Raw genomic sequence first — 19603 nt, forward strand, 5'->3', positions numbered from 1 at the left:
TTTGCTGTCTGTATAAAGGTTCCACTGGACATGCAGAAATAAAAAAATTTGTTTGAAGACGAAACCAGATGGATGGAGAGAGTAAAGGGGATGTATGTCTGTGCTAATAATTCAGTAGTGGTGTTGAGAGTGGACTTGAATATAAACATTCCAACACTCCTTTTTAAAAACATGAGAACTTGCTGAAAAAGCAAATATCTGGGGGTATGCGCATTTGTGGCCAAACAGCAGTTGTTTGGCAAGCCGGCCCCTCCTTTGCACACTGCCTGCCTGTCCTGTTCTTGGTCCGTAACACATGTAGCCTCTCAGCACATTGTGTCTGAGTGAACAGATGAAGTGCTTACACATTCATAGACTGAGACGCCCCAAATTCAGTTGGGTTCTCTTGTAGCTCTAAGCAGATTTCTGCCCTTTGAGCCATGACATTCCCGGCTGGGGTTCTGAATGCTGATGGCATGGCCTTTTATTATTAATCAGAATTCGGGTGAATTAATTTGTTGAAAGCAGGAGAGGGAGTTGAAATTTCAAGGCTGGAAACTTGCCTCCTAGATGAAGTGAACTGAAACATCTGCGTGCCTCTTAAGAGCATCTGCAATAACACTGTTAGGGTTGTCAGTGCGGCTGGAGCCCACAGGTTGTTAGCCTAATAAGATACATTGCATAAATTGTGAGTCCAGAAACGACGTACGATCAGCTTCACAGTTCTGATGCCATTTCTAGGCAGATGCGTTTCAGGAAAGCTGAGATCCTCTCCAGGTAACTGACTTCACCCTATGCCTGATACTAATCCAAGATGAAATATCAGGTCCCATTCATAGCCCTTTGGCTTAATCACTGTTTGAGCCAATGTCTCTCTCCCCCCCCGCCCCCAAGCAATTCTTTTGAACTGGTCTGTGGCCTCTTCATTCTCTGGAAGAGTACATTTTGAATGCCAAGCCGGTTGTGGTGTTAGAGCCTTTAGCTTCTCCTGCCTCCGAGTATCATTTAGACCTCATCACCAGACTTGAGAAGGCCCTGACTGCATATCCTGACTCCTTAGCATAGTTAAATTGTGGAACTCCCTTGCTCCAGGATGTGGTGATGGCTGCCAACTTGGAAGGCTTTAAGAGGGGAGTGGACATGTTCATGGAGGAGAGGGCTATCCATGGCTACCAGTAAAAATGGATACTAGTCATGATGCATACCAATTCTCTCCAGGATTAGAGGAGCATGCCTGTTATATTAGGTGCTATGGAACACAGGCAGGACAATGCTGCTGCAGTTGTCTTGTTTGTGGGCTTCCTAGAGGCACCTGGTTGGCTGCTATGTGAACAGACTGCTGGACTTGATGGGCCTTGGTCTGATCCAGCATGTTCTTATGTTCCTTACTGTCTGGGAAAATAATATATGTGGAAGACAAACTTGGGAGAAGTTGCTTCAAAGGTTAGCAACTAAAGGTGTAAACAACTCCAAAAACTTTGAAGCAGTCCCCCCCCCCCGCCCACACACACACACACATTGACATGTGGGAATTTGTAAGGGAAGAATGGACTTTCTTATCAAACGTAGGCTACTGTGCTGCTTTGAGAACATGAATGCCTCATTAAATTGCACTATGTGGCATATTTATGAAATTTAGAAGTATAAACACTTTTTAAAAAATTTACCGAGTACTAGGGATAGAGCTGCAACTGTTGTATCCTCAGCTACTCAAGAAGATTTTTGCCAGGTGGGAAAATAGGGAAATGCTGATAATATCACTAAAGTAGCACAAAATGAGGTGGTTATTTAATAGTCCAAAAACAGGGAATAGCCCATTTTTAGAGGGAAAAGGTCATCTAATAAATGGCCATGTACATAACCGAGTAAGCAGTATCAGGATATTCAACTGAACTTTTAATTCATGTTCAGCAAGAGCTGAATTTTCCAACATTTGTTGGGCGCTTTCAGTTGATGTTTAAATGTGGAGTAATTCTAGGGATGTGAGCAGCGAGAGGAGTCAAGAGACTGTGCTGAAATGTGTGTAGGCAACATGCTTGACAGACTCCCAGACTGCTTAGCTGGACCAAACACCTGAAAATAATTTGGTAATGCTGCAAGATAAGATTTGAAAGTACGTACATTTTCTGACAAGGTCTTCAGTGTAGTCAAGGGCAGTAGCAATGTATTTCTGCCTTTGAATATTGAATATTTGCAATAGTGTGGATTGGCTGCGATAATACGTGAAAGCACTGCTTGACAAACTTTTTGCTCTTCATGCTGAAAGGTTAATTATTTCATCTGATTCCTCCCCCTCCCCCGGTTTATCCCTGAAATTCTATTTTATCCCATTTGGGGGTATGTATAGACGAGTGAAATGAAATATTTGCATCCCCTTCCAATCTCTCCCTGTCCTTCACATTTCTACTGGCAGCCATAGGGAATCCTAGACACTTCCTCAAGGCAACACAAATCTTACCCCAACAGAAGAATCCTGATCTTTGGTTCTTCAAGATAATTGAATTAAAACCAACAGAAGCAAATACTTTTTTTACTATTATATGAGACTTTCATTTGTCTTGCATATCTCTTTGCTTACTGTCTGACTCAAGATCAGTTCCTGCACATTTTATTTTCACATACATGTTTGAAGAAGCATTGTCATGGTCCTAGCCTTTCTGCTCGCTCTGTATATGGGTAGCCCTGTGACATGCAGCAAAGCAAAATTTATGTGCTGTTCATTTGAGAAACTGTTACAGAAGCCGGCCAAGCTGGCAGCATGTAACCACAGTGAGGCATGGAAGATTTAATAGAAGGGTCAGTGTCCTCGGACTAGATTTATGCATTTTTATTCCAGATCCTTGAGAGCACAAGAAGCACCCCCATTCTTTTACAGGTAAAATGGGTTTCTGTGGGCAAAAAAACCCAAAGTAAAGTACGTGAATATAATTATGTTCCACATAATTCCATGGGAGCAAAAAACCTGCAAAAATGTCATATTTATTTATTTACTTCATTTATATCCCACCTTTCTCTTCATTGGGCATTCACAGTGTTCCTTTTGCTCCCCCCCCTTTATCCTCACAACAGCCCTGTAAGGCAGGTTAGGCTGAGAGTGAATGACTGGCCCAAGGTCACCCATTAAGCTTCCACGGCAGAGTGGGGAATTTAATCTGGGTCTCCCAAATCTCAGTCGGCCACTCTAACCACTACTCCACAATGGCTCGAGAGCAGAATTCAGTTTCTTGAGACTTTTAAAATTTTCTAGTCTTTATGGCTCCAGAAATATCCAGGAAAGAATATGGACAATAACATTTTTGAAATCGGAGTGGTTGATGAAGAAGGTTCTTGCAGTCAGGGATGGGTCTTTAATGTCCTGCAGTTAAATCTTCCCATGACTGTTCAAGTAAGTTTTTGTTGTTGTTTTGTGCTGTCAAGTCACATCTGACTTATGACGACCCCGGGTGGGGTTTTCAAGTAACAAAACGTTCAGAAGTGGTTCACCATTGCCTGCCTCCGTGTTACAACCTTGGTATTCCTTGGAGGTCTCCCATCCAAGTACTTCCCAGGGTCGACCCTGCTTGGCTTCTGAGATTTGATGAGATCAAGTAGCCTGGGCTATGCAGGTCAGGGCCAGGTTAAGATATATATCATGCAAAATAAGGGGGGAAATCTACAGATAATTCCTGAATTTGATTCACAGTGGTATCTGAAGAAGTGAGCTGTGGCTCACGAAAGCTCATACCCTACCAGAAAATATTTTTGTTAGTCTTTAAGGTGCTATTGGACTCTTGCCCTTTTCCACTTCCTGAATCTGGTTGGGGGAAGTATGCAGGCCAATTTTAGCTTAGCTTATTCCAGTTGGGTATTTGATCCATGATCAGCTTCAGATTGGAGACGTGAGAGCCTGGTTTAGAGATCCAGGGGCAGTTTAGAATTCTGCTGGTATACCATCGGCTTAGCAGTCCATTGGATTCTGTGGTTGAGCTGGCAGAGGTGCTGTGTGGCCTGGACAGATTTATCATTCTGAGTTCTCCACATGTGGTAGTTCAGGACCACTGCAACCTTGAGGCTGGTCCCAGGTTATAGTGGGCCCACTGAACATCAGTGGCCTTTATGCTTGGCTGTTTGCCTCGGGGCCACCCCTCCGACAACTTCGGGTCTTTGTTTGGATTATGCATGCCGTTTCCAACTATCAGAGGTCGCCTCCCTCTCCCCCTGTGTTTCCCCACGTTTTGCCTGTGTTTTCAGAGACCTGTTTTATCTCAAATTTGAATACACAGGCAAAAAGTGGAGAAACACAGGGGAAGAGGTAGGTGACCTCTGACTCTCAGAAACGGCATGCATAATCCAAACAAAGGCCCGACGAGTGCATGGTGGGCTTCTCTTGTTGTACTGAACAGAAATTTGGTGATTTACTGGTTGGTGAGTTGTAGGCCAATCACAGTCTATTCAAGGCATGGAGCAGAATTACAGTGTTTTCCGTATTTCTGTCTTGGTTTGAGACATGGAATAAATGCTATGCAGGCTGTAGTTGACTAATTTCAAATAACCGACCAAAAAACTCAAAAGGATGAGTTCCTTCTGTGCAAGAAATCTAAGTGAATACTATTACTTAGAATGAATTATATTTGGGGATGGAGCTTCTAGAATCTTAATGTGTGGCTTGGAAATAAACTGTATGTCCAGTGGCATATAGTTGTCCTTGGAATTAATTGCAAATATTGTACAACATAGATTTTAGGCCAAGGATGGGCAAGCTGTTCAGCTCATGAAACGTTTCCAATTTGGCCTTAGATCTGGAGCACTGCAGCTGATTTGCATACATTGTTTATACTTAATCAGTGCAGTTTGCATGGATGTGCAAGATGCCAGATTAATACTGTCCATAATGGATTTCCCCCCCATGTGTGACGTTTCTGGCGTTAAGACTGCAAATGGGTAGCTCGTTCAGTGGTTAAATGTGTCACCAAGTGTTTATGCTTAGGAATGAGAAATGAGAAAATGTACTATTGGAGAGGCTTGTTTCAGTAAACAGCTCTGTTGGTGTTACAAGGTAATGTGATGTGTGGGTCTGCTTCTAGTCACCCATAGAAAATAACCTACTTTGAGGCTTTTCTCATTAAAACCAAAAGCTGACACTCAAAGCAGAGCTCACGTTAAATGAAGACTTATCAGCACGGCAACAACTGTCTCCAGACTCAGATAGTTCCCACATTTTTTAAACTGATCGTGTACCTGAGCCTTTACCTTAAACATTGAAATTTAGCAAGTATAGTTTTCTAGATCAAATCAAGCCTGAACTGACTCTAGAAGCAAATACTTGGCTAGTCAACTAAGAGAGACTGTTCAGAAAAAAATTATAGCCAAAATACAAACAAAAAAGGGACTGATCTACATGACGACAGATATACAAAAAGAATTTGTTACCTATTATACTCGATTATATCAAAAAGACAATATTTCAGATAAAAAGATAGAAAACTTTTTGGATTCTATAAACACTAAAAAGCTTACACTTGTCCAACAGAAGACAATAGATGCACCAATTTCTTTAGAAGAACTAGAAGAAGCAATAATTAAACAAAAAATAGATAAAACACCTGGACAAGATGGAATAAGAGCATTATTTTACCGAACATTTAAATTAAGCATATCCAACCCCTTTTTAAGGATTTCTAATACAATATTGGATATAGGATCACTGCCTGAAACATGGTCACATGCTTTTATTTCTTTGATACACAAAACTGGAAGAGACCCAGAAAAAGTAACAAATTACAGATCTATTTCATTGTTGAATGTGAACTACAAAATCTGTGCCTCTGTGATATCAAATAGAGTAAAAAAACTGATTACAGACTTGATCCATGAAGACCAGGCAGGCTTTGTTCCGGGGAGACAGATTAAGGCTAATATAAGAGTTCTTTTGGATTCCCTGGAATATTATGATCACAACATTCAAAACAAAGCAGCATTTGTATTTCTCGATGCAGAAAAAGCTTTTGACATGGTCTCCTGGGACTTTATGAAAAAAGTTCTAGAAAAAATGCACTTTGGTGAAAGATTTCGAAGAGGCATTGCGGCCATATATGAGAAACAGCAAGCAAAGATATTGGTTAATGAATCAATATCAGACAATTGTGAGATACAAAAAGGAACAAGACAAGCCTGTCCACTTTCACCTTTATTGTTTATTTTGGTGCTGGAAACCCTCTGTACTAAGATGCGAGAAAACAAAGACATCCATGGCCTGAAAATTAATAAACATGAATTCAAAATGAGGGCATTTGCAGACGACCTTCTGTTAATTATGGACAACCTGACTCAATCAGTGAATGACTTATTGGAAATACTAGACTCTTATGGACGTGTTTCAGGTTTTAAAATCAGGAAAAAACACAAATAATATTTAAAAATATGTCTGAAATAGTACAGGAGACCTTTATAACCGCCACAGGATGGGAGAAGACAAATAAAGCAAAATATCTGGGGATATGGATTTCTACAAAAAATAAAGACCTAGTTGTAAACAACTACACAAAATTATGGGAAGAAATCAAGAAAGATATGTCTAATTGGAAAGACAAAAAGCTCTCCTTTCTAGGCTGTATCTCAACAGTCCACATGAATATACTACCGAGACTTTTATTTTTATTTCAGAATCTACCCATAATTTTTCATGCAAAATATTTTAATCTTTGGAGAAAAGATTTGTTGAATTTCTTCTGGCAAGGGAAAAAAACAAGAATTGCTTACAAGTACTTGGTGGATACAAAAGAAAGAGGGGGTCTAGCACTCCCCAATTTTAAATTATATGCCGAAGCTTGTGCGCTAGTATGGCTAAAAGACTGGATCATATTGTCTAATATGTGCTTACTGGACTTGGAAGGATTTGACAATAGAAGTGGTTGGCATGGCTACCTATGGTATGATAAAATTAAGATACATTCATCATTTCAACAACATACAGTTAAGTCTACCCTTTTCAAAACCTGGCAAAAGTATAAAAACTTTTTGGAACCTAAGACACCATTGTGGATATCCTCACAAGAAATGCTGACGTTGCGGCCATTGAGACCAGCTCAATTTGTTACATATCATGATCTCCTAAAATGGGATTACAATAAATGCACCTTGAAAGACTATGACGAGATTAAGGACCAGCTGACCTGGTTTCAATATCACCAGATAAACTCTGTTTTTATACAGGACTTGAAAACAGGATTTTCTAAAAATAAATCAGCTCTACAAAAACTTCTATTGGAATCCAATGATCATTCAATCTCTAAAATGTATAACCTACTTTTAGAATTTTATTGTGAACAAGAGCAAATAAAACCCACCATAATTAGTTGGGCACAGAGTTTTGGTCATGATATACCACTGAGTAAATGGGAAAAACTTTGGTCACGTGATATGAAACTCATATTATCTCAATCACTAAGGGAAAATAGTTACAAAATGATGTACAGATGGTATTTAACACCGAAAAAGCTGGCAATGGCATACAAATCGACTTCTCCAAACTGTTGGAAGTGTAACAAAGAAGTAGGTTCTAACCATCATATGTGGTGGACTTGTGACAGAAGCGAAAAACTTTTGGGACATGATTTACAATGAAATAAGACTGATTGTACAAAGCAACATACCCAAAACACCTGAGATGATGTTACTATGTATGATACCTGACTCTATATTAACTCAGAGATCCTTTTTGATATATGCGACTACAGCTGCTAGGTTGATTTATGCAGCTAAATGGAAATCGTCGGAAATTCCAGACAAAAATGACTGGATACTAAAAATGTTAGAAATGGGAAATGGCAAAACTTACTGCTCTGGTAAACCAAAAAGTCAATGTTCAGTTTATGGGTGAATGGGAGACATGGAGGGCATATTGCGAGACAGAAACTTATATGGGAAAACTTCAAGGTTATTCACTGATCTAATCCATTGACAAGCAGAATCACTTCTATGGTATACTTAATATGCCACCTTGCTTGTTTATTTTTATTGCTATATACAACAATGGGAAATCGAAGATATTATGTTTTGTTCTTTTAAAAATTGTTTTATGGTTAAATCGATGATATAAGAACTGATAAGAGATACAATAAAACAAGTACATTTAAATATAATATAATATCAAACAATATCTGGATTAGACTTTTGAGTGCAAAAGAGTACACAGGTTAAGAAAAGGATGAAGGGGAAGTTTCTCTTTTTATTTTCAATATATAATAATGATGTATTTTCAACAACAATGGGCTGATATGAAATATTCTGCAACTTTTGATTGTTTGTTGGAAAGTTTATATGTAACTTTATGAAAAATAAAAAAATATTTTTAAAAAAGAAATGTGTCTTTCTCATTCATTACAAAACATTCACCAGGGAGTTAATTTAAATCATTTTGGGAGTTCTGAGATAAGTTCCGTGCTCTCCTTCTCAGCTCTGCGCTGTGTAGTTGAGTGCCACAAAATCCAATAATTTACATACTACTAATGTGAGTTGTTATAAAGAGTCATTGCCAAAACCCATTCTAATTCAAGGTTAATTAGTATACTATTAAAATAATGTGATACAAAATTAATTACTGGTTGGGTCAAAAAGTGAGTTGAAAAGCTTAATGCACAATGTCTGAGATGGCATTTTCCTACTCAAAATAATAATCCACATCTGCTGTGCTTCAGAATAGCATTCAGAACACCAAGTTGAATTGGTTTCTGTGCGTGTTATTATCCTGTCCTCCCAACTTCAGAATAAAATTCTGCTTGGTTGAAAAATTAAAATAAACCTTTTTTGTGGGAATCTTAAAAAACTAGTAAGATTTTATCAGTGCATAAGCTTTCATGGACTAGAGCCCACTTTGACCTGTGTGTTAATTATCTAAAGGAGTGGGCTTTGTATACATGAAAGATTCTTCAGCTTCTGTGTGTCAGGAGTCTTTTAAGTTCATGGACTTTAAAGGTACTTCTTTCCTGTACGATCCATGTGTGGCGGCCCCCACGGGGTGACAGTGTCCTGCTATAACTGGTGCTGTTGGTTGGAAATTGTGGATGTAATTTAGAGAAGGATGTCAGATATTGGATCTCAGATTTTGGATTACTGTTTTCCTTTAAATCCTACATGTGACTTTTGGAACACCAGAATAAAAACAGGCTTCAAAGAGTCACCCAAACCAGCCTTTAAACTAATAAGGTTATTTGCAACTATATTAGTTTTAACGGACGTATTTCCTAATGTGGAAATACACATGAGGAAATTTAAAAGAAATTAAACTCAGTGACTTCCTGATCAGACATTAGCATGGTCTGCCAAGTTCATGTCATCTACAGATGTTTATACCTTGGCTGAATTTAAATACTGTACATTTAAGGATTGACATGTCATTTAGTTGCCTATTTTCCCAACATGTTAGAGACACATTTATAAAAACAAATAAGCAGCAGAAGAATTGCAGCTCTTTCTCACGTGAGAATAATATCATAGAATCATAGAGTTGAAAGGGACCACCAGGGTTATCTAGTCCAACCCCCTGCACAATGCAGGAAATTAACAACTACCTCCCCCGCCATCCCTAGTGATCCCAACCCTCCCCCCGCCATGCAGGATCCCACAATCAAAGCACTCCCGACAGATAGCCATCTAGCCTCTGCTTAAAGACCTCCAAAGACGGGGACTCCACCACCCTCCGAGGCAGCACATTCCACCGTCGAAAAGCCCTCACCGTCAGAAAGTTCTTCCTAATGTTTAGGTGGAATCGCTTTTCTATTAGTTTAAATCCATTACTCCGTGTCCTAGTCTCTGGAGCAACAGAGAACAAGCTAGTTCCCTCATCAACATGACATCCCTTCAAATATTTAAACATGGCTACCATGTTTCTCTCAACCTTCGCTTCTCCAGACTGAACAAACCCAGCTCCTTAAGTCTCTCCTTATAGGGCATGGATTCCAGACCTTTTACCATTCTAGCAGCCCTCCTCTGGACACGCTCCAACTTGTCAACATCCTTCTTAAATTGTGGAGCCCAAAACTGGACACAGTATTCCAAGTGAGGTCTGACCAATGCAGAATACTGTGGTAGTATTACTTCCCTTGATCTAGACACAATACTCCTATTGATGCAGCCCAGAATTACATTGACCTTCTTAGCCGCCATATCACACTGTTGACTCATGTTCAGTTTGTGGTCCACTAAGATTCCCAGATCTCTTTCACATGTACTGTTGTCAAGCCAACTCTCTCCCATCCTGTACCTATGCCTTATGTTGTTTCTGCCTAGGTGAAGTACTTTGCACTTCTCCCTATTGAAATCCATTTTAATTGCTTATGGCCCAGCTCTCCAGTCTATCGAGGTCATTCTGAACTCTGACCCTACCCTCCGGGGTATTAACTACCCCTCCTAACTTGGTGTCATCTGCAAATTTGATTAGCTTGCTCTCTATTCCATCATCCAAGTCATTTATAAAAATATTAAATAGTACCGGTCCCAGGACAGACCACTGAGGTACCCCACTGGTCACTCCTCTCCAGGATGAAGTTGTGCCATTAATTAGCACCCTTTGGGTCGGTTGGTCAACCAATTATCTATCCACCTAACAGTAGCAGTGCCCAGCCCACATTTTACTAGCTTTGTTTCAAGGAGATTATGGGGGACTTTATCAAAGGCTTTATTGAAATCAAGGTACACTACATCTACAGCATTCCCTTCATCTACCATACTTGTCACTCTTTCAAAAAAAGATATGAGATTAGTTTGGCATGACCTGTTTTTGAGAAACCCATGTTGACTGTCAGTGATCATGGCATTTCTTTCTTACAGACCGTCTATTTAATTATCTGCTCTAGTATTTTACCTGTTATTGATGTCAGGCTGACTGGGCGATAATTGTTTGGGATGTCTTCCCCCCCCTTTTAAAGATGGGGACCACATTTGCCCTCCTCCAGTCTGCTGGGACTTCTCCTGTTCTCCATGAATTCTCAAAGATTATTGCCAGTGGTTCTGAAATCACTTCAGCCAGTTCGTTTAACACCCTTGGATGCAGTTCGTCCCACCCCGGAGACTTTAATTCATTAAGAGTAGCCAGGTATTCCTGTACTATCTTTGTGTCTATACTATGCTGTAATTCCCCTGTTGCATCCTCTGCTCCATTGTTCCCAGGTTGAGCACTATTCCCCTTTTGGGAGAAGACTGATACAAAAAAGGAGTTAAGTAATTCTGCCTTTTCTGCCTCCCCTGTTAATAACTCACCGTCCTCTCCACGCAATGACCCGATTGTTACCTTGATCTTCCTTTTGTTATGGACATAACCAAAAAACCCTTTTTTGTTGTTTTTAACTTCCCTGGCTAGCCAGAGTTCATTCTGCGCTTTAGCCTTACTGACTTTCACCCTACATGTGCTGGCTACTTGTCTGAATTCCTCTTTGTTGATTTCTCCCTTTTTCCATTTCTTGTACATGCCCTTCTTAAATCCTATCTCAACCAAAGATATCCCTGTATAGAATGTGTTTATGCAAGGTCAAACCACGTTTCAGAATAACCAATGGATCAAGTTCTTGAAGCTGTTGCAGTGAAATAATGATAGCAAGGAACTATGCATTATTTCTTAACTAAAACACACTCTTGCAAATGTGGAGATTCGTATAGCCTTTAAGAACACCTTTGTGTTATAAATTGGTCTCTCTGCTTCTCTAAAATGAGGTCCTCTATGTGGTGGTATGCATGTCGTCTGGTGGAAAGAAGAATTTTTCCCACATTGTGATCAGTTCCAGATGAAGGAGGCGTTGCAATGAAATCATGGCATTTTTCTCCAGCTTGTTGAGATACCTTGGTATCTGAGATAGAAAACCATTTTTTGAATGTTTGTGTGGTCAAGTGGCATTGGCAAGGGAAGAAATCTTCCAGAAAGAACTTTCTGCAGTTGTGACCAATATTGTTCTTGACCAAGATATCTGTGTCACTTCCCGTACTTCTTGGAACTGCAACATCTGAGTATGGGAAAACCAGATGTATAGAAAAGCACAATCCTCACTCCCTAGGTTAGTGTATGGGTGTGGGGGAAGGTGCATTGTAATGAGGTCCAGATCCCCGCAGCAGGAAATGTCTCTACTGCTGGGATGGGCAGAACAGCATCTGTGCTCATTGACAGTAAAGCACATCAGTGAAATGCACAGCAGCCAAGCAGACTGGCTGAGTGGTCAGAGACGTAGTTGGAAGTAGAGCATAAAGCAAGAAGCAGTGCTGTGCATATAGTCAGTAGGATGCATGTATTCAGAATCACTCTCTTCACTGTTTTGGTAGATGGTTAGATGAGTAGGCTTTTCACCAGATAGGGGTGCTCAAGAGCTGAGCAGATGTCCATCTTAACTTCCCCTTGGCCTCAGGAATTTGTCTATGTCTTCCTCCCACTCTATTAATTCCTTGTCTGTTAAGGAAGTTCAAACTGGAGAACTCAACCCTGAACTCCATGGTGTCATGGTCCAGTCCAATGGAACAGTTTCTGACCTCTGACTGTCATAAAAAGACTCAGAGATCTCCATTCCTACTCGTGTCTAACAAAGGGAGCTTTGACTCTTGAAAACATGTACCCTGAAACTCTTTGTTGGTCTTTGAGGTGCTACTGGACTTGAATCTAACTGTTCTATGGATGATCAACATGGCTGCCTTCTGTACCGTCTATTGGAATCAGCATGCATACTTTCCTATCAAGTCTAGAATTGCTTTAACATAATTTAAATGCATCATTTGATAATGTATTATCATAAAACATTGTCGAAGGCTTTCACGGTCAGAGTTCATTGGTTCTTGTGGGTTATCCGGGCTGTGTAACCGTGGTCTTGGCATTTTCTTTCCTGATGTTTCGCCAGCAGCTGTGGCAGGCATCTTCAGAGGAGTAACACTGAAGGACAGTGTCTCTCAGTGTCAAGCGTGTAGGAATTAGCTAGATATTTGACCACCCTCCTACAGGACCACATTGGAAAAAACCACTTCTTACATCAAAGATTCAACTCATTTCATCACCAAAATCAGTCCGTTGAGACTCAGTCCACAGGATATATTAGTCAGTTTTGACGTTGTATCCCTCTTTACCAAGGTTCCAGTAAAAGACACAATCTCATTGATTAACCAGATTTTTCCAGAAGATATAACAGCCTTATTTCACCATTGTTTGACAAGTTATTTCCTATGGGATCAAGAATTTTATGAACAGATTGATGGAGTAGCTATGGGAAGTCCACTCAGTCCAGTAATAGCAAACGTTTACATGGAATATTTTGAAAAGACAGCATTAGAATCGGCACCTTACAAACCTACAGTCTGGTTCAGGTTCGTAGATGATACCTTTACTATTTGGAGCCATGGTGAAGAAAAATTAATGGACTTTCTAAACTATCTTAATAATATCCATCCAAACATTCAGTTTACCATGGAAAAGGAAATTGAGGGTAAACTTCCATTTCTTGATACCCTTGTCATCCATAAAACAAACTTTCAGTTAGGTCACAAAGGTCTACCGGAAACCAACTCACACAGATCGCTACTTACACAAAAACTCCAACCACCACCCCCGACAGAAAAGAGGAATAATCAATACATTAATGGACCGTGCAAGATTGATCTGTGAACCACAGTTTCTCAAGGAAGAAACTAATCATCTAAATCACGCACTGCTAGCAAACGGCTATTCCAGAAATGAAATCAGAAGGGCCATTAAACCAAACAAAAATCAGAAAACTCAGGAAAAACAATCTCCCATAGGAAAGGCATTCTTGCCATTTATTAAAGGAGTCACTGATAGGATGGAGAAACTTTTGAAAAAACATAACCTACAAACGGTGTTTAAACCCACCAAGAAAATACAACAGATGCTACGATCAGCAAAAGACAAAAGAGACCCCCTCACCTCTGCAGGAGTATATCGTATACCTTGCAGCTGTGGACAAGTTTACATCGGGACCACAAAACGCAGCATACAAACAAGGATAAAAGAACATGAAAGATACTGCAGACTTGGCCAACCTGAGAAATCAGCAGTGGCTGAACATGGACTGACACAAACAGGACACAGGGTCTTATTCCAAGACACTGAAAGACTGGACAATTCTACCAACTATTTTGTCAGATTGCACAGAGAAGCCATTGAAATTCATAAACATCAGCACAACTTTAACAGAAAAGAGGAGAGTTTAAGAATGAATAAGGCTTGGCTTCCTGTCCTGAAAACCTCCAGACTAACAAAGACTACAGTCAACAATATCCATGCAGATTAGCTTTGGATTGCACACATTATCAGATCACTTCAGGATACAATGGTTCCATATTAACATACCACACCCTCATTAGCACATTATCTTGATACTTACAGGACAATGATTAGCACATTACCTTTGATACTTTTTGCAGGACAATGATTCAGCTCAACCCAACCCCTTTCTGACTATATATTACTCTTCCTACACACTTGACACTGAGAGACACTGTCCTTCAGTGTTACTCCTCTGAAGATGCCTGCCACAGCTGCTGGCGAAACGTCAGGAAAGAAAATACCAAGACCACGGTTACACAGCCTGGATAACCCACAAGAACCAGTATCATAAAACACATTATGAAATATTGTTACCCAGTGTGTTCACATTTGAACAATACACATATTCTTTAACATCTTGTAAATGCTTACATTATATATAGAAATTATGCAGTGCTGTAGATTCTTACACTAAAAATTTTCATGCTACACATTTTGAGTGTCCCCCTTCCCTGGTTTTTTCCACCCCCACCCCCCGCAAGCCTTTTAATCCCTTCCAACCTGTTGCCTACACACAGCATTGCGAGGGCTTACAGAATGCCTTTTTAAATCTCAGAGGGAGGTGCCTCTGAATTAATGGTCATCTTCCTTTTTAGTAAATGCAGCAGTATTATGTGATTGCTTGCCTGGATGGTAAGCTGATTCTACTGGTGTTTAAATGGGCACGATCTGAATGTCAGCCATTGATACAGAAACAACGTGGAGCTGGGCTCAAGGTCGCTGACTGATGTTCTAGATTATATTGCTAAAAGAGCCCTTATGCAGTGTAGCTTGCCTGTGTTTTTTTCTCTTCAAACTACGGTGACTTTTGCTGATGCCACACCAAACAGTTCTTTGATTTTTAGGAGGTTTTTTCGAGGGGAGGACAGTAGTTTGAAGCTGAATGTTTGTGATGTCAGACATACGAGCCACTGTGACTGGACAGGTGATTCTTTATGGGATGTTTCAAGTATCTTTAGAATATATTAGAGAATTCCTGTTAAGAATGTGTCATACTCTGATCCTCAGTCCACTCTACTGTACAGGATAGACAAATGGAAGTACTTAACGGAACACTCAATTTACTTATGGAATTCACTACCACAAGATTGATGATGGCTTTGATAGCGCTAAAAAAAAGTGACAAATTCAGGGAGATGAGTTCTGTCTGGCTGTTAGTTATGGCAGTCCAGATGGAAATAGGATGGCCATCACCTTTGTGCAAAACATGTGAGCTCCAGAGACATTTGGCTGGCCGCCAATGGAAGCAGAACCCTGGTCTAGAAGAAAAGTTAACTTCTTACAATGCAAGCTCTAGAGATATGAATGCAACTAGTGAAATGCTTTGAAGATCACAGCCTGCAGTCTGTTTTACCATACACCTAATGCCATTCTCCGTTTGAAATTTTTAGGGGAGAGCTCTCCTCCACTGGGCATGTGACAGAGGACACAAGGAGCTGGTCTCCATACTGCTGCAACATACAGCTGATGTTAACAGCCAGGTAAAGACAGAGAGGAGTGCTGTGGTATATTCAGTGTGTTCTAAAGAGAAGCAAACACAGCAAAATACATCTTTCAGGATTGTATTATGCTAATCATTTGACTTCGGTGCGTTTGTGCATTTTAAAGGCATTGCTTTCGTGCTGTAATACTTAATATTTTATGTCACACCAACATGATGCTAGACTGTGTACCGAATAAAGAAGCAGTAAATTCCTTCCAAAAAGGTTTGCAGTCTGTCAGAGGAGGCAAATGAGAAAGCATAATAGAAGTAAGAGAGGATAAGCTGAGGGCCAAATCAGATGATGTCCCAGTTGTCTGTGTAATTGAGAAACCTATGTGACATCAGCTAGCAGTCTTGGTGGAGGAATGGCAAGGGGAGGCACTGCTTTAACACTTTCCTCTTGTTATACGTGCTCTTGGGATCATCTTGCTTTGCTGGAGAAAGATATGGGGCCTTGTGGGCAGAGAAGCAGCCTGAGGCAAATGATTTTGTGTGACTAAATGGTGGCAGGGAGAGAGCTCTACCTGCCATTACTCCATTCGTTCAAAATTGGCAGCACCCTTTGGCTGTTTTTCCATTTAAGGAAGGAAGAAGAGTTGGTGGAGCCTCTAGTTTCCACCACTGAGGAAGTCCTGTAAAAGGCCGAAACGCGTCTGGTCAGATTTTGGTCATTTTATGTACTAACATCAACTGTTATGTGTTGGTAATATTTGTAACTATGTTTGTGCTTATTAGGAAGTCTGTATTTTAGGCCCCATGTTTTTAAATCAAATTATGCACAATATATAATTAAAATAGATTTACTGGTTGTTATATTAGATAAGTGTTCAGCTAAACCCCTTTGGTTTCCCCTGACTTTTAGGTTGAGTTTCTTTGTTCCCCTTTTTCTTCAGTTGACCCCCATCAATGACCCATAATTCTTCTCCACTCCCTTTTTAGGGAAGGAGCCTTTCCAGGTTTTCACCACTCATTACACTCCTCTATTACAGCAGCTAACTGCCCATCCAGTATGTAAATGTCTGTGGTTCAGGGGATTGGGGGTGGGTGGGTGGAATGGAAGAGATATTCAGGGAGAGGACAGGGGGATCTTTTAATAGATTTATTGCTTTTATATTTGGTTACAAGGTTCATTGTGTATCATATTTTAAGATGTTGAATTTTTTAAAGAATTTTTTGTTAGCTACCTTGAGCAGTTTATGATAGGTGTAGTAGAAATATTTAAACATACGGTTGTGTGCTATGAGGTGGAAATTTTGGTTCTAATAACCTGTAGGGAGATCATGGAATTTGTTGCATAACAGTGCCTCTAAGCATGTTCAGGATGCTAAATGCATATTTGGTGGTAACAGGGAATGGGGTGTGCACAAATGCTTCTCAAGGGATTTTTATTTTACATTGTGGATTTTATATTTTTAATGATGCATACACAGTTTTCCGTTTTCATGCATACATGTTTCGCTTGTGAGGCTAAAACTGTTTTGATGGTAAAAGCAAAGAATTGAAGTAAGCCTGAAACCAGTTCAGAGAGGTATTTTCATCTGAACCCAAACTGCATGTAAGTCTAAAATCTCTTACCTTGAACCCCGAAACAAACAAGTAGTAATAGGTTTGAAGTAAGCAGCTCAATAATCAGGTACTCGGGAGAGTCTTTTGAGGTGTATTGAAGGTTCCACCCATACTTGGAGAAATGATATTTCCCAATAAGCCATCTGGAGGAAGGGAGAGGAGCGGGAGATGTTGGGTTGGATCCAGCAGAGGGTTTCCACAGACAGAAGGGGGGGGGGATTTTTCACTGATTCCACTCTCCCAGGGCAGACCTCCAACTCCTCCATTACGCTTTTGTGGGGCGTGCCCTCTCCTTCACCCTCCATTCCACTGATAAAAAAGATACTCTCATGGTACATCCAATGTTTTCCTTTTAATATAATGCTTGTTTGTACAAGCTTGAGTCTTAAGTGGATCGGTTGAAACCATTCTGAAATCTGAAACCGAGCCTGTTAACAGTTTGACAGAATTGCAGATTCAGCTTCCGTAGGTCATCTGCCCAGGTGTTTTGTCTTCTGAAAGAAAAATATGTTTACAGTGGTACTCCTAATATGAAATGTACTGTTATTTCTCTTTCAGAAATCTAACAATGGGCAAAGTCTTCCACACCCAGAAATGCAGTTTTCCCTTTTGTGCCCCCAACCCAAATTATCCTAGCGCTGCTACCAAAAAGGAACCACTGTCTGTTTATCCACTTTGGAAAACTAGGAAACCGGATAGGGATGCCAGCCTCCAGGTGGGACCTGGGGGTCCCCCGGAGTTACAGTTCATCTCCAGACCACAGCGGTCAGTTCCCCTGGAGAATATGGATGCTTTGGAGGGTGGACTCTGGCATTGTACCCCGCTGAAATCCCTGCTCTCCCCATGCTCCATCCCCAAATCTTCAGGAGTTTCCAAACCTAAATCTGGCAACCCTAAAACCAGCTGTTATAAATTGCTCATGCACACTGCAAGACAGATAAGAAGGACCCCCCCAAACACACACACACACACACACACACACAGTTTGTAGTAATTTATAGACTGAACTTCTTGTGCTGCTTATTGTGGCCTCCACCAACAAATTATATTTTGTTACTTCTACCAGAAGGAAAAAGTGTTCTTCATTTTCAAAATAGGTACATGTATTGTCTGCTGTTTAGTGAATAAAACAGAGGCATATAATGGATAAATCAGGATCAGAAAGCAACTTTGAGACCTGTGGCAGGTGGGCAGGCACTCACTTGAACCCTTCCAAATCATATATGTTCCTAGCACAGGTCCAGAACATACAGCCACCCACTAGGAAATGGCCTCTGGCTAAGGATTTAGATAATTGGATTATACAAATGACCCTTTTCAACACAAAGCAAGGCTTCCACCGTCCCCAAAAATTCATTTTTTGCACTCCTCCCTAGTGCCAAAGCAATCACCACCTCTTTTGAAATGTACAATTAAAGGTAGTTATCAAAGAGTCGGACTATGTCTTCCCCATTATCTGGAGGGGAAGAAACCTCAGTTACTGCAGATCAGTAATGTGGAATGTTTACCCCCCCCCCCCCAAAAAAAAACCCCACATTGAGACCAGCTTTTACTTGCTAAACAAGCCACAGGAACAATCCGTCCTACTGGCTGTTGAGGAGATGACTAATTCCAGGCCTTCTTGGATAACCCATGTGCTCTGGATAGGGATGCCAGCCTCCAGGTAGGATCTAGGGATCCCTGGGAATTACAGCTCATCTCCATTTTACAGAGATCAGTTCCCCTAGATAATATGGATTCTTTGGAGGGTGGACTCTGTGGCATTGTACCCCACTGAGGTCCCTGTCCTCCCCTGGTGCCACCCCCCAAATCTCCAAGAGTTTCCCAACCTGGAGATGGCAACCCTACCTCCCACCCCCGCTGATGGCCAGGAGGAACCTGGCAACCCTAGCTCTGGACCCTTTTTGGGCAGGCATCAGGCTAGGTTGTGTTCAGATCTGTTTGATTCACACACACACCCAACTGCCTTATACAGAACCAAACCGTTGGCCCATCAAGGTCAGTATTGTCTACTCAGACTGGCTGCAGCTCTCGAGGGTCTCAGGCGGAGGTCTTTCACATCACCCAGTGCCTTTTTAACTGGAGATGCCAGGGACTGAACCTGGGAACTCCTGCATGCAAAGCAGATTCTCTTCCACTGAGCTACAGGCTACAGCCCTCCCCATTTCTGCAGTCTTGGTCCTGTCTCATTACTTATTAGATGTTCATCCTGTTGATTTCATTCACTTAGTGTGTAATCCACCTTGAGTCTCAATGTGAAAGTCAGACTATAAATAACGTAAATA

The 19603-nt window shown here is 40.8% G+C and overlaps 1 protein-coding gene across 1 annotated transcript in view; it reads left to right on the forward strand.

The window, feature by feature from the left end:
- Positions 1-19603, forward strand: part of ACBD6 (acyl-CoA binding domain containing 6) — a 156393-nt gene that overhangs the window by 71623 nt on the left and 65167 nt on the right. Inside the window, exon 6 of the mRNA XM_056844532.1 lies at positions 15661-15750. Coding sequence (XP_056700510.1) covers positions 15661-15750 — 90 coding nt within the window. The remainder of the gene's footprint in view (positions 1-15660; positions 15751-19603) is intronic.

The sequence above is a fragment of the Euleptes europaea genome, chromosome 2, assembly GCF_029931775.1.
Source record: "Euleptes europaea isolate rEulEur1 chromosome 2, rEulEur1.hap1, whole genome shotgun sequence".
NCBI lineage: Eukaryota > Metazoa > Chordata > Lepidosauria > Squamata > Sphaerodactylidae > Euleptes > Euleptes europaea.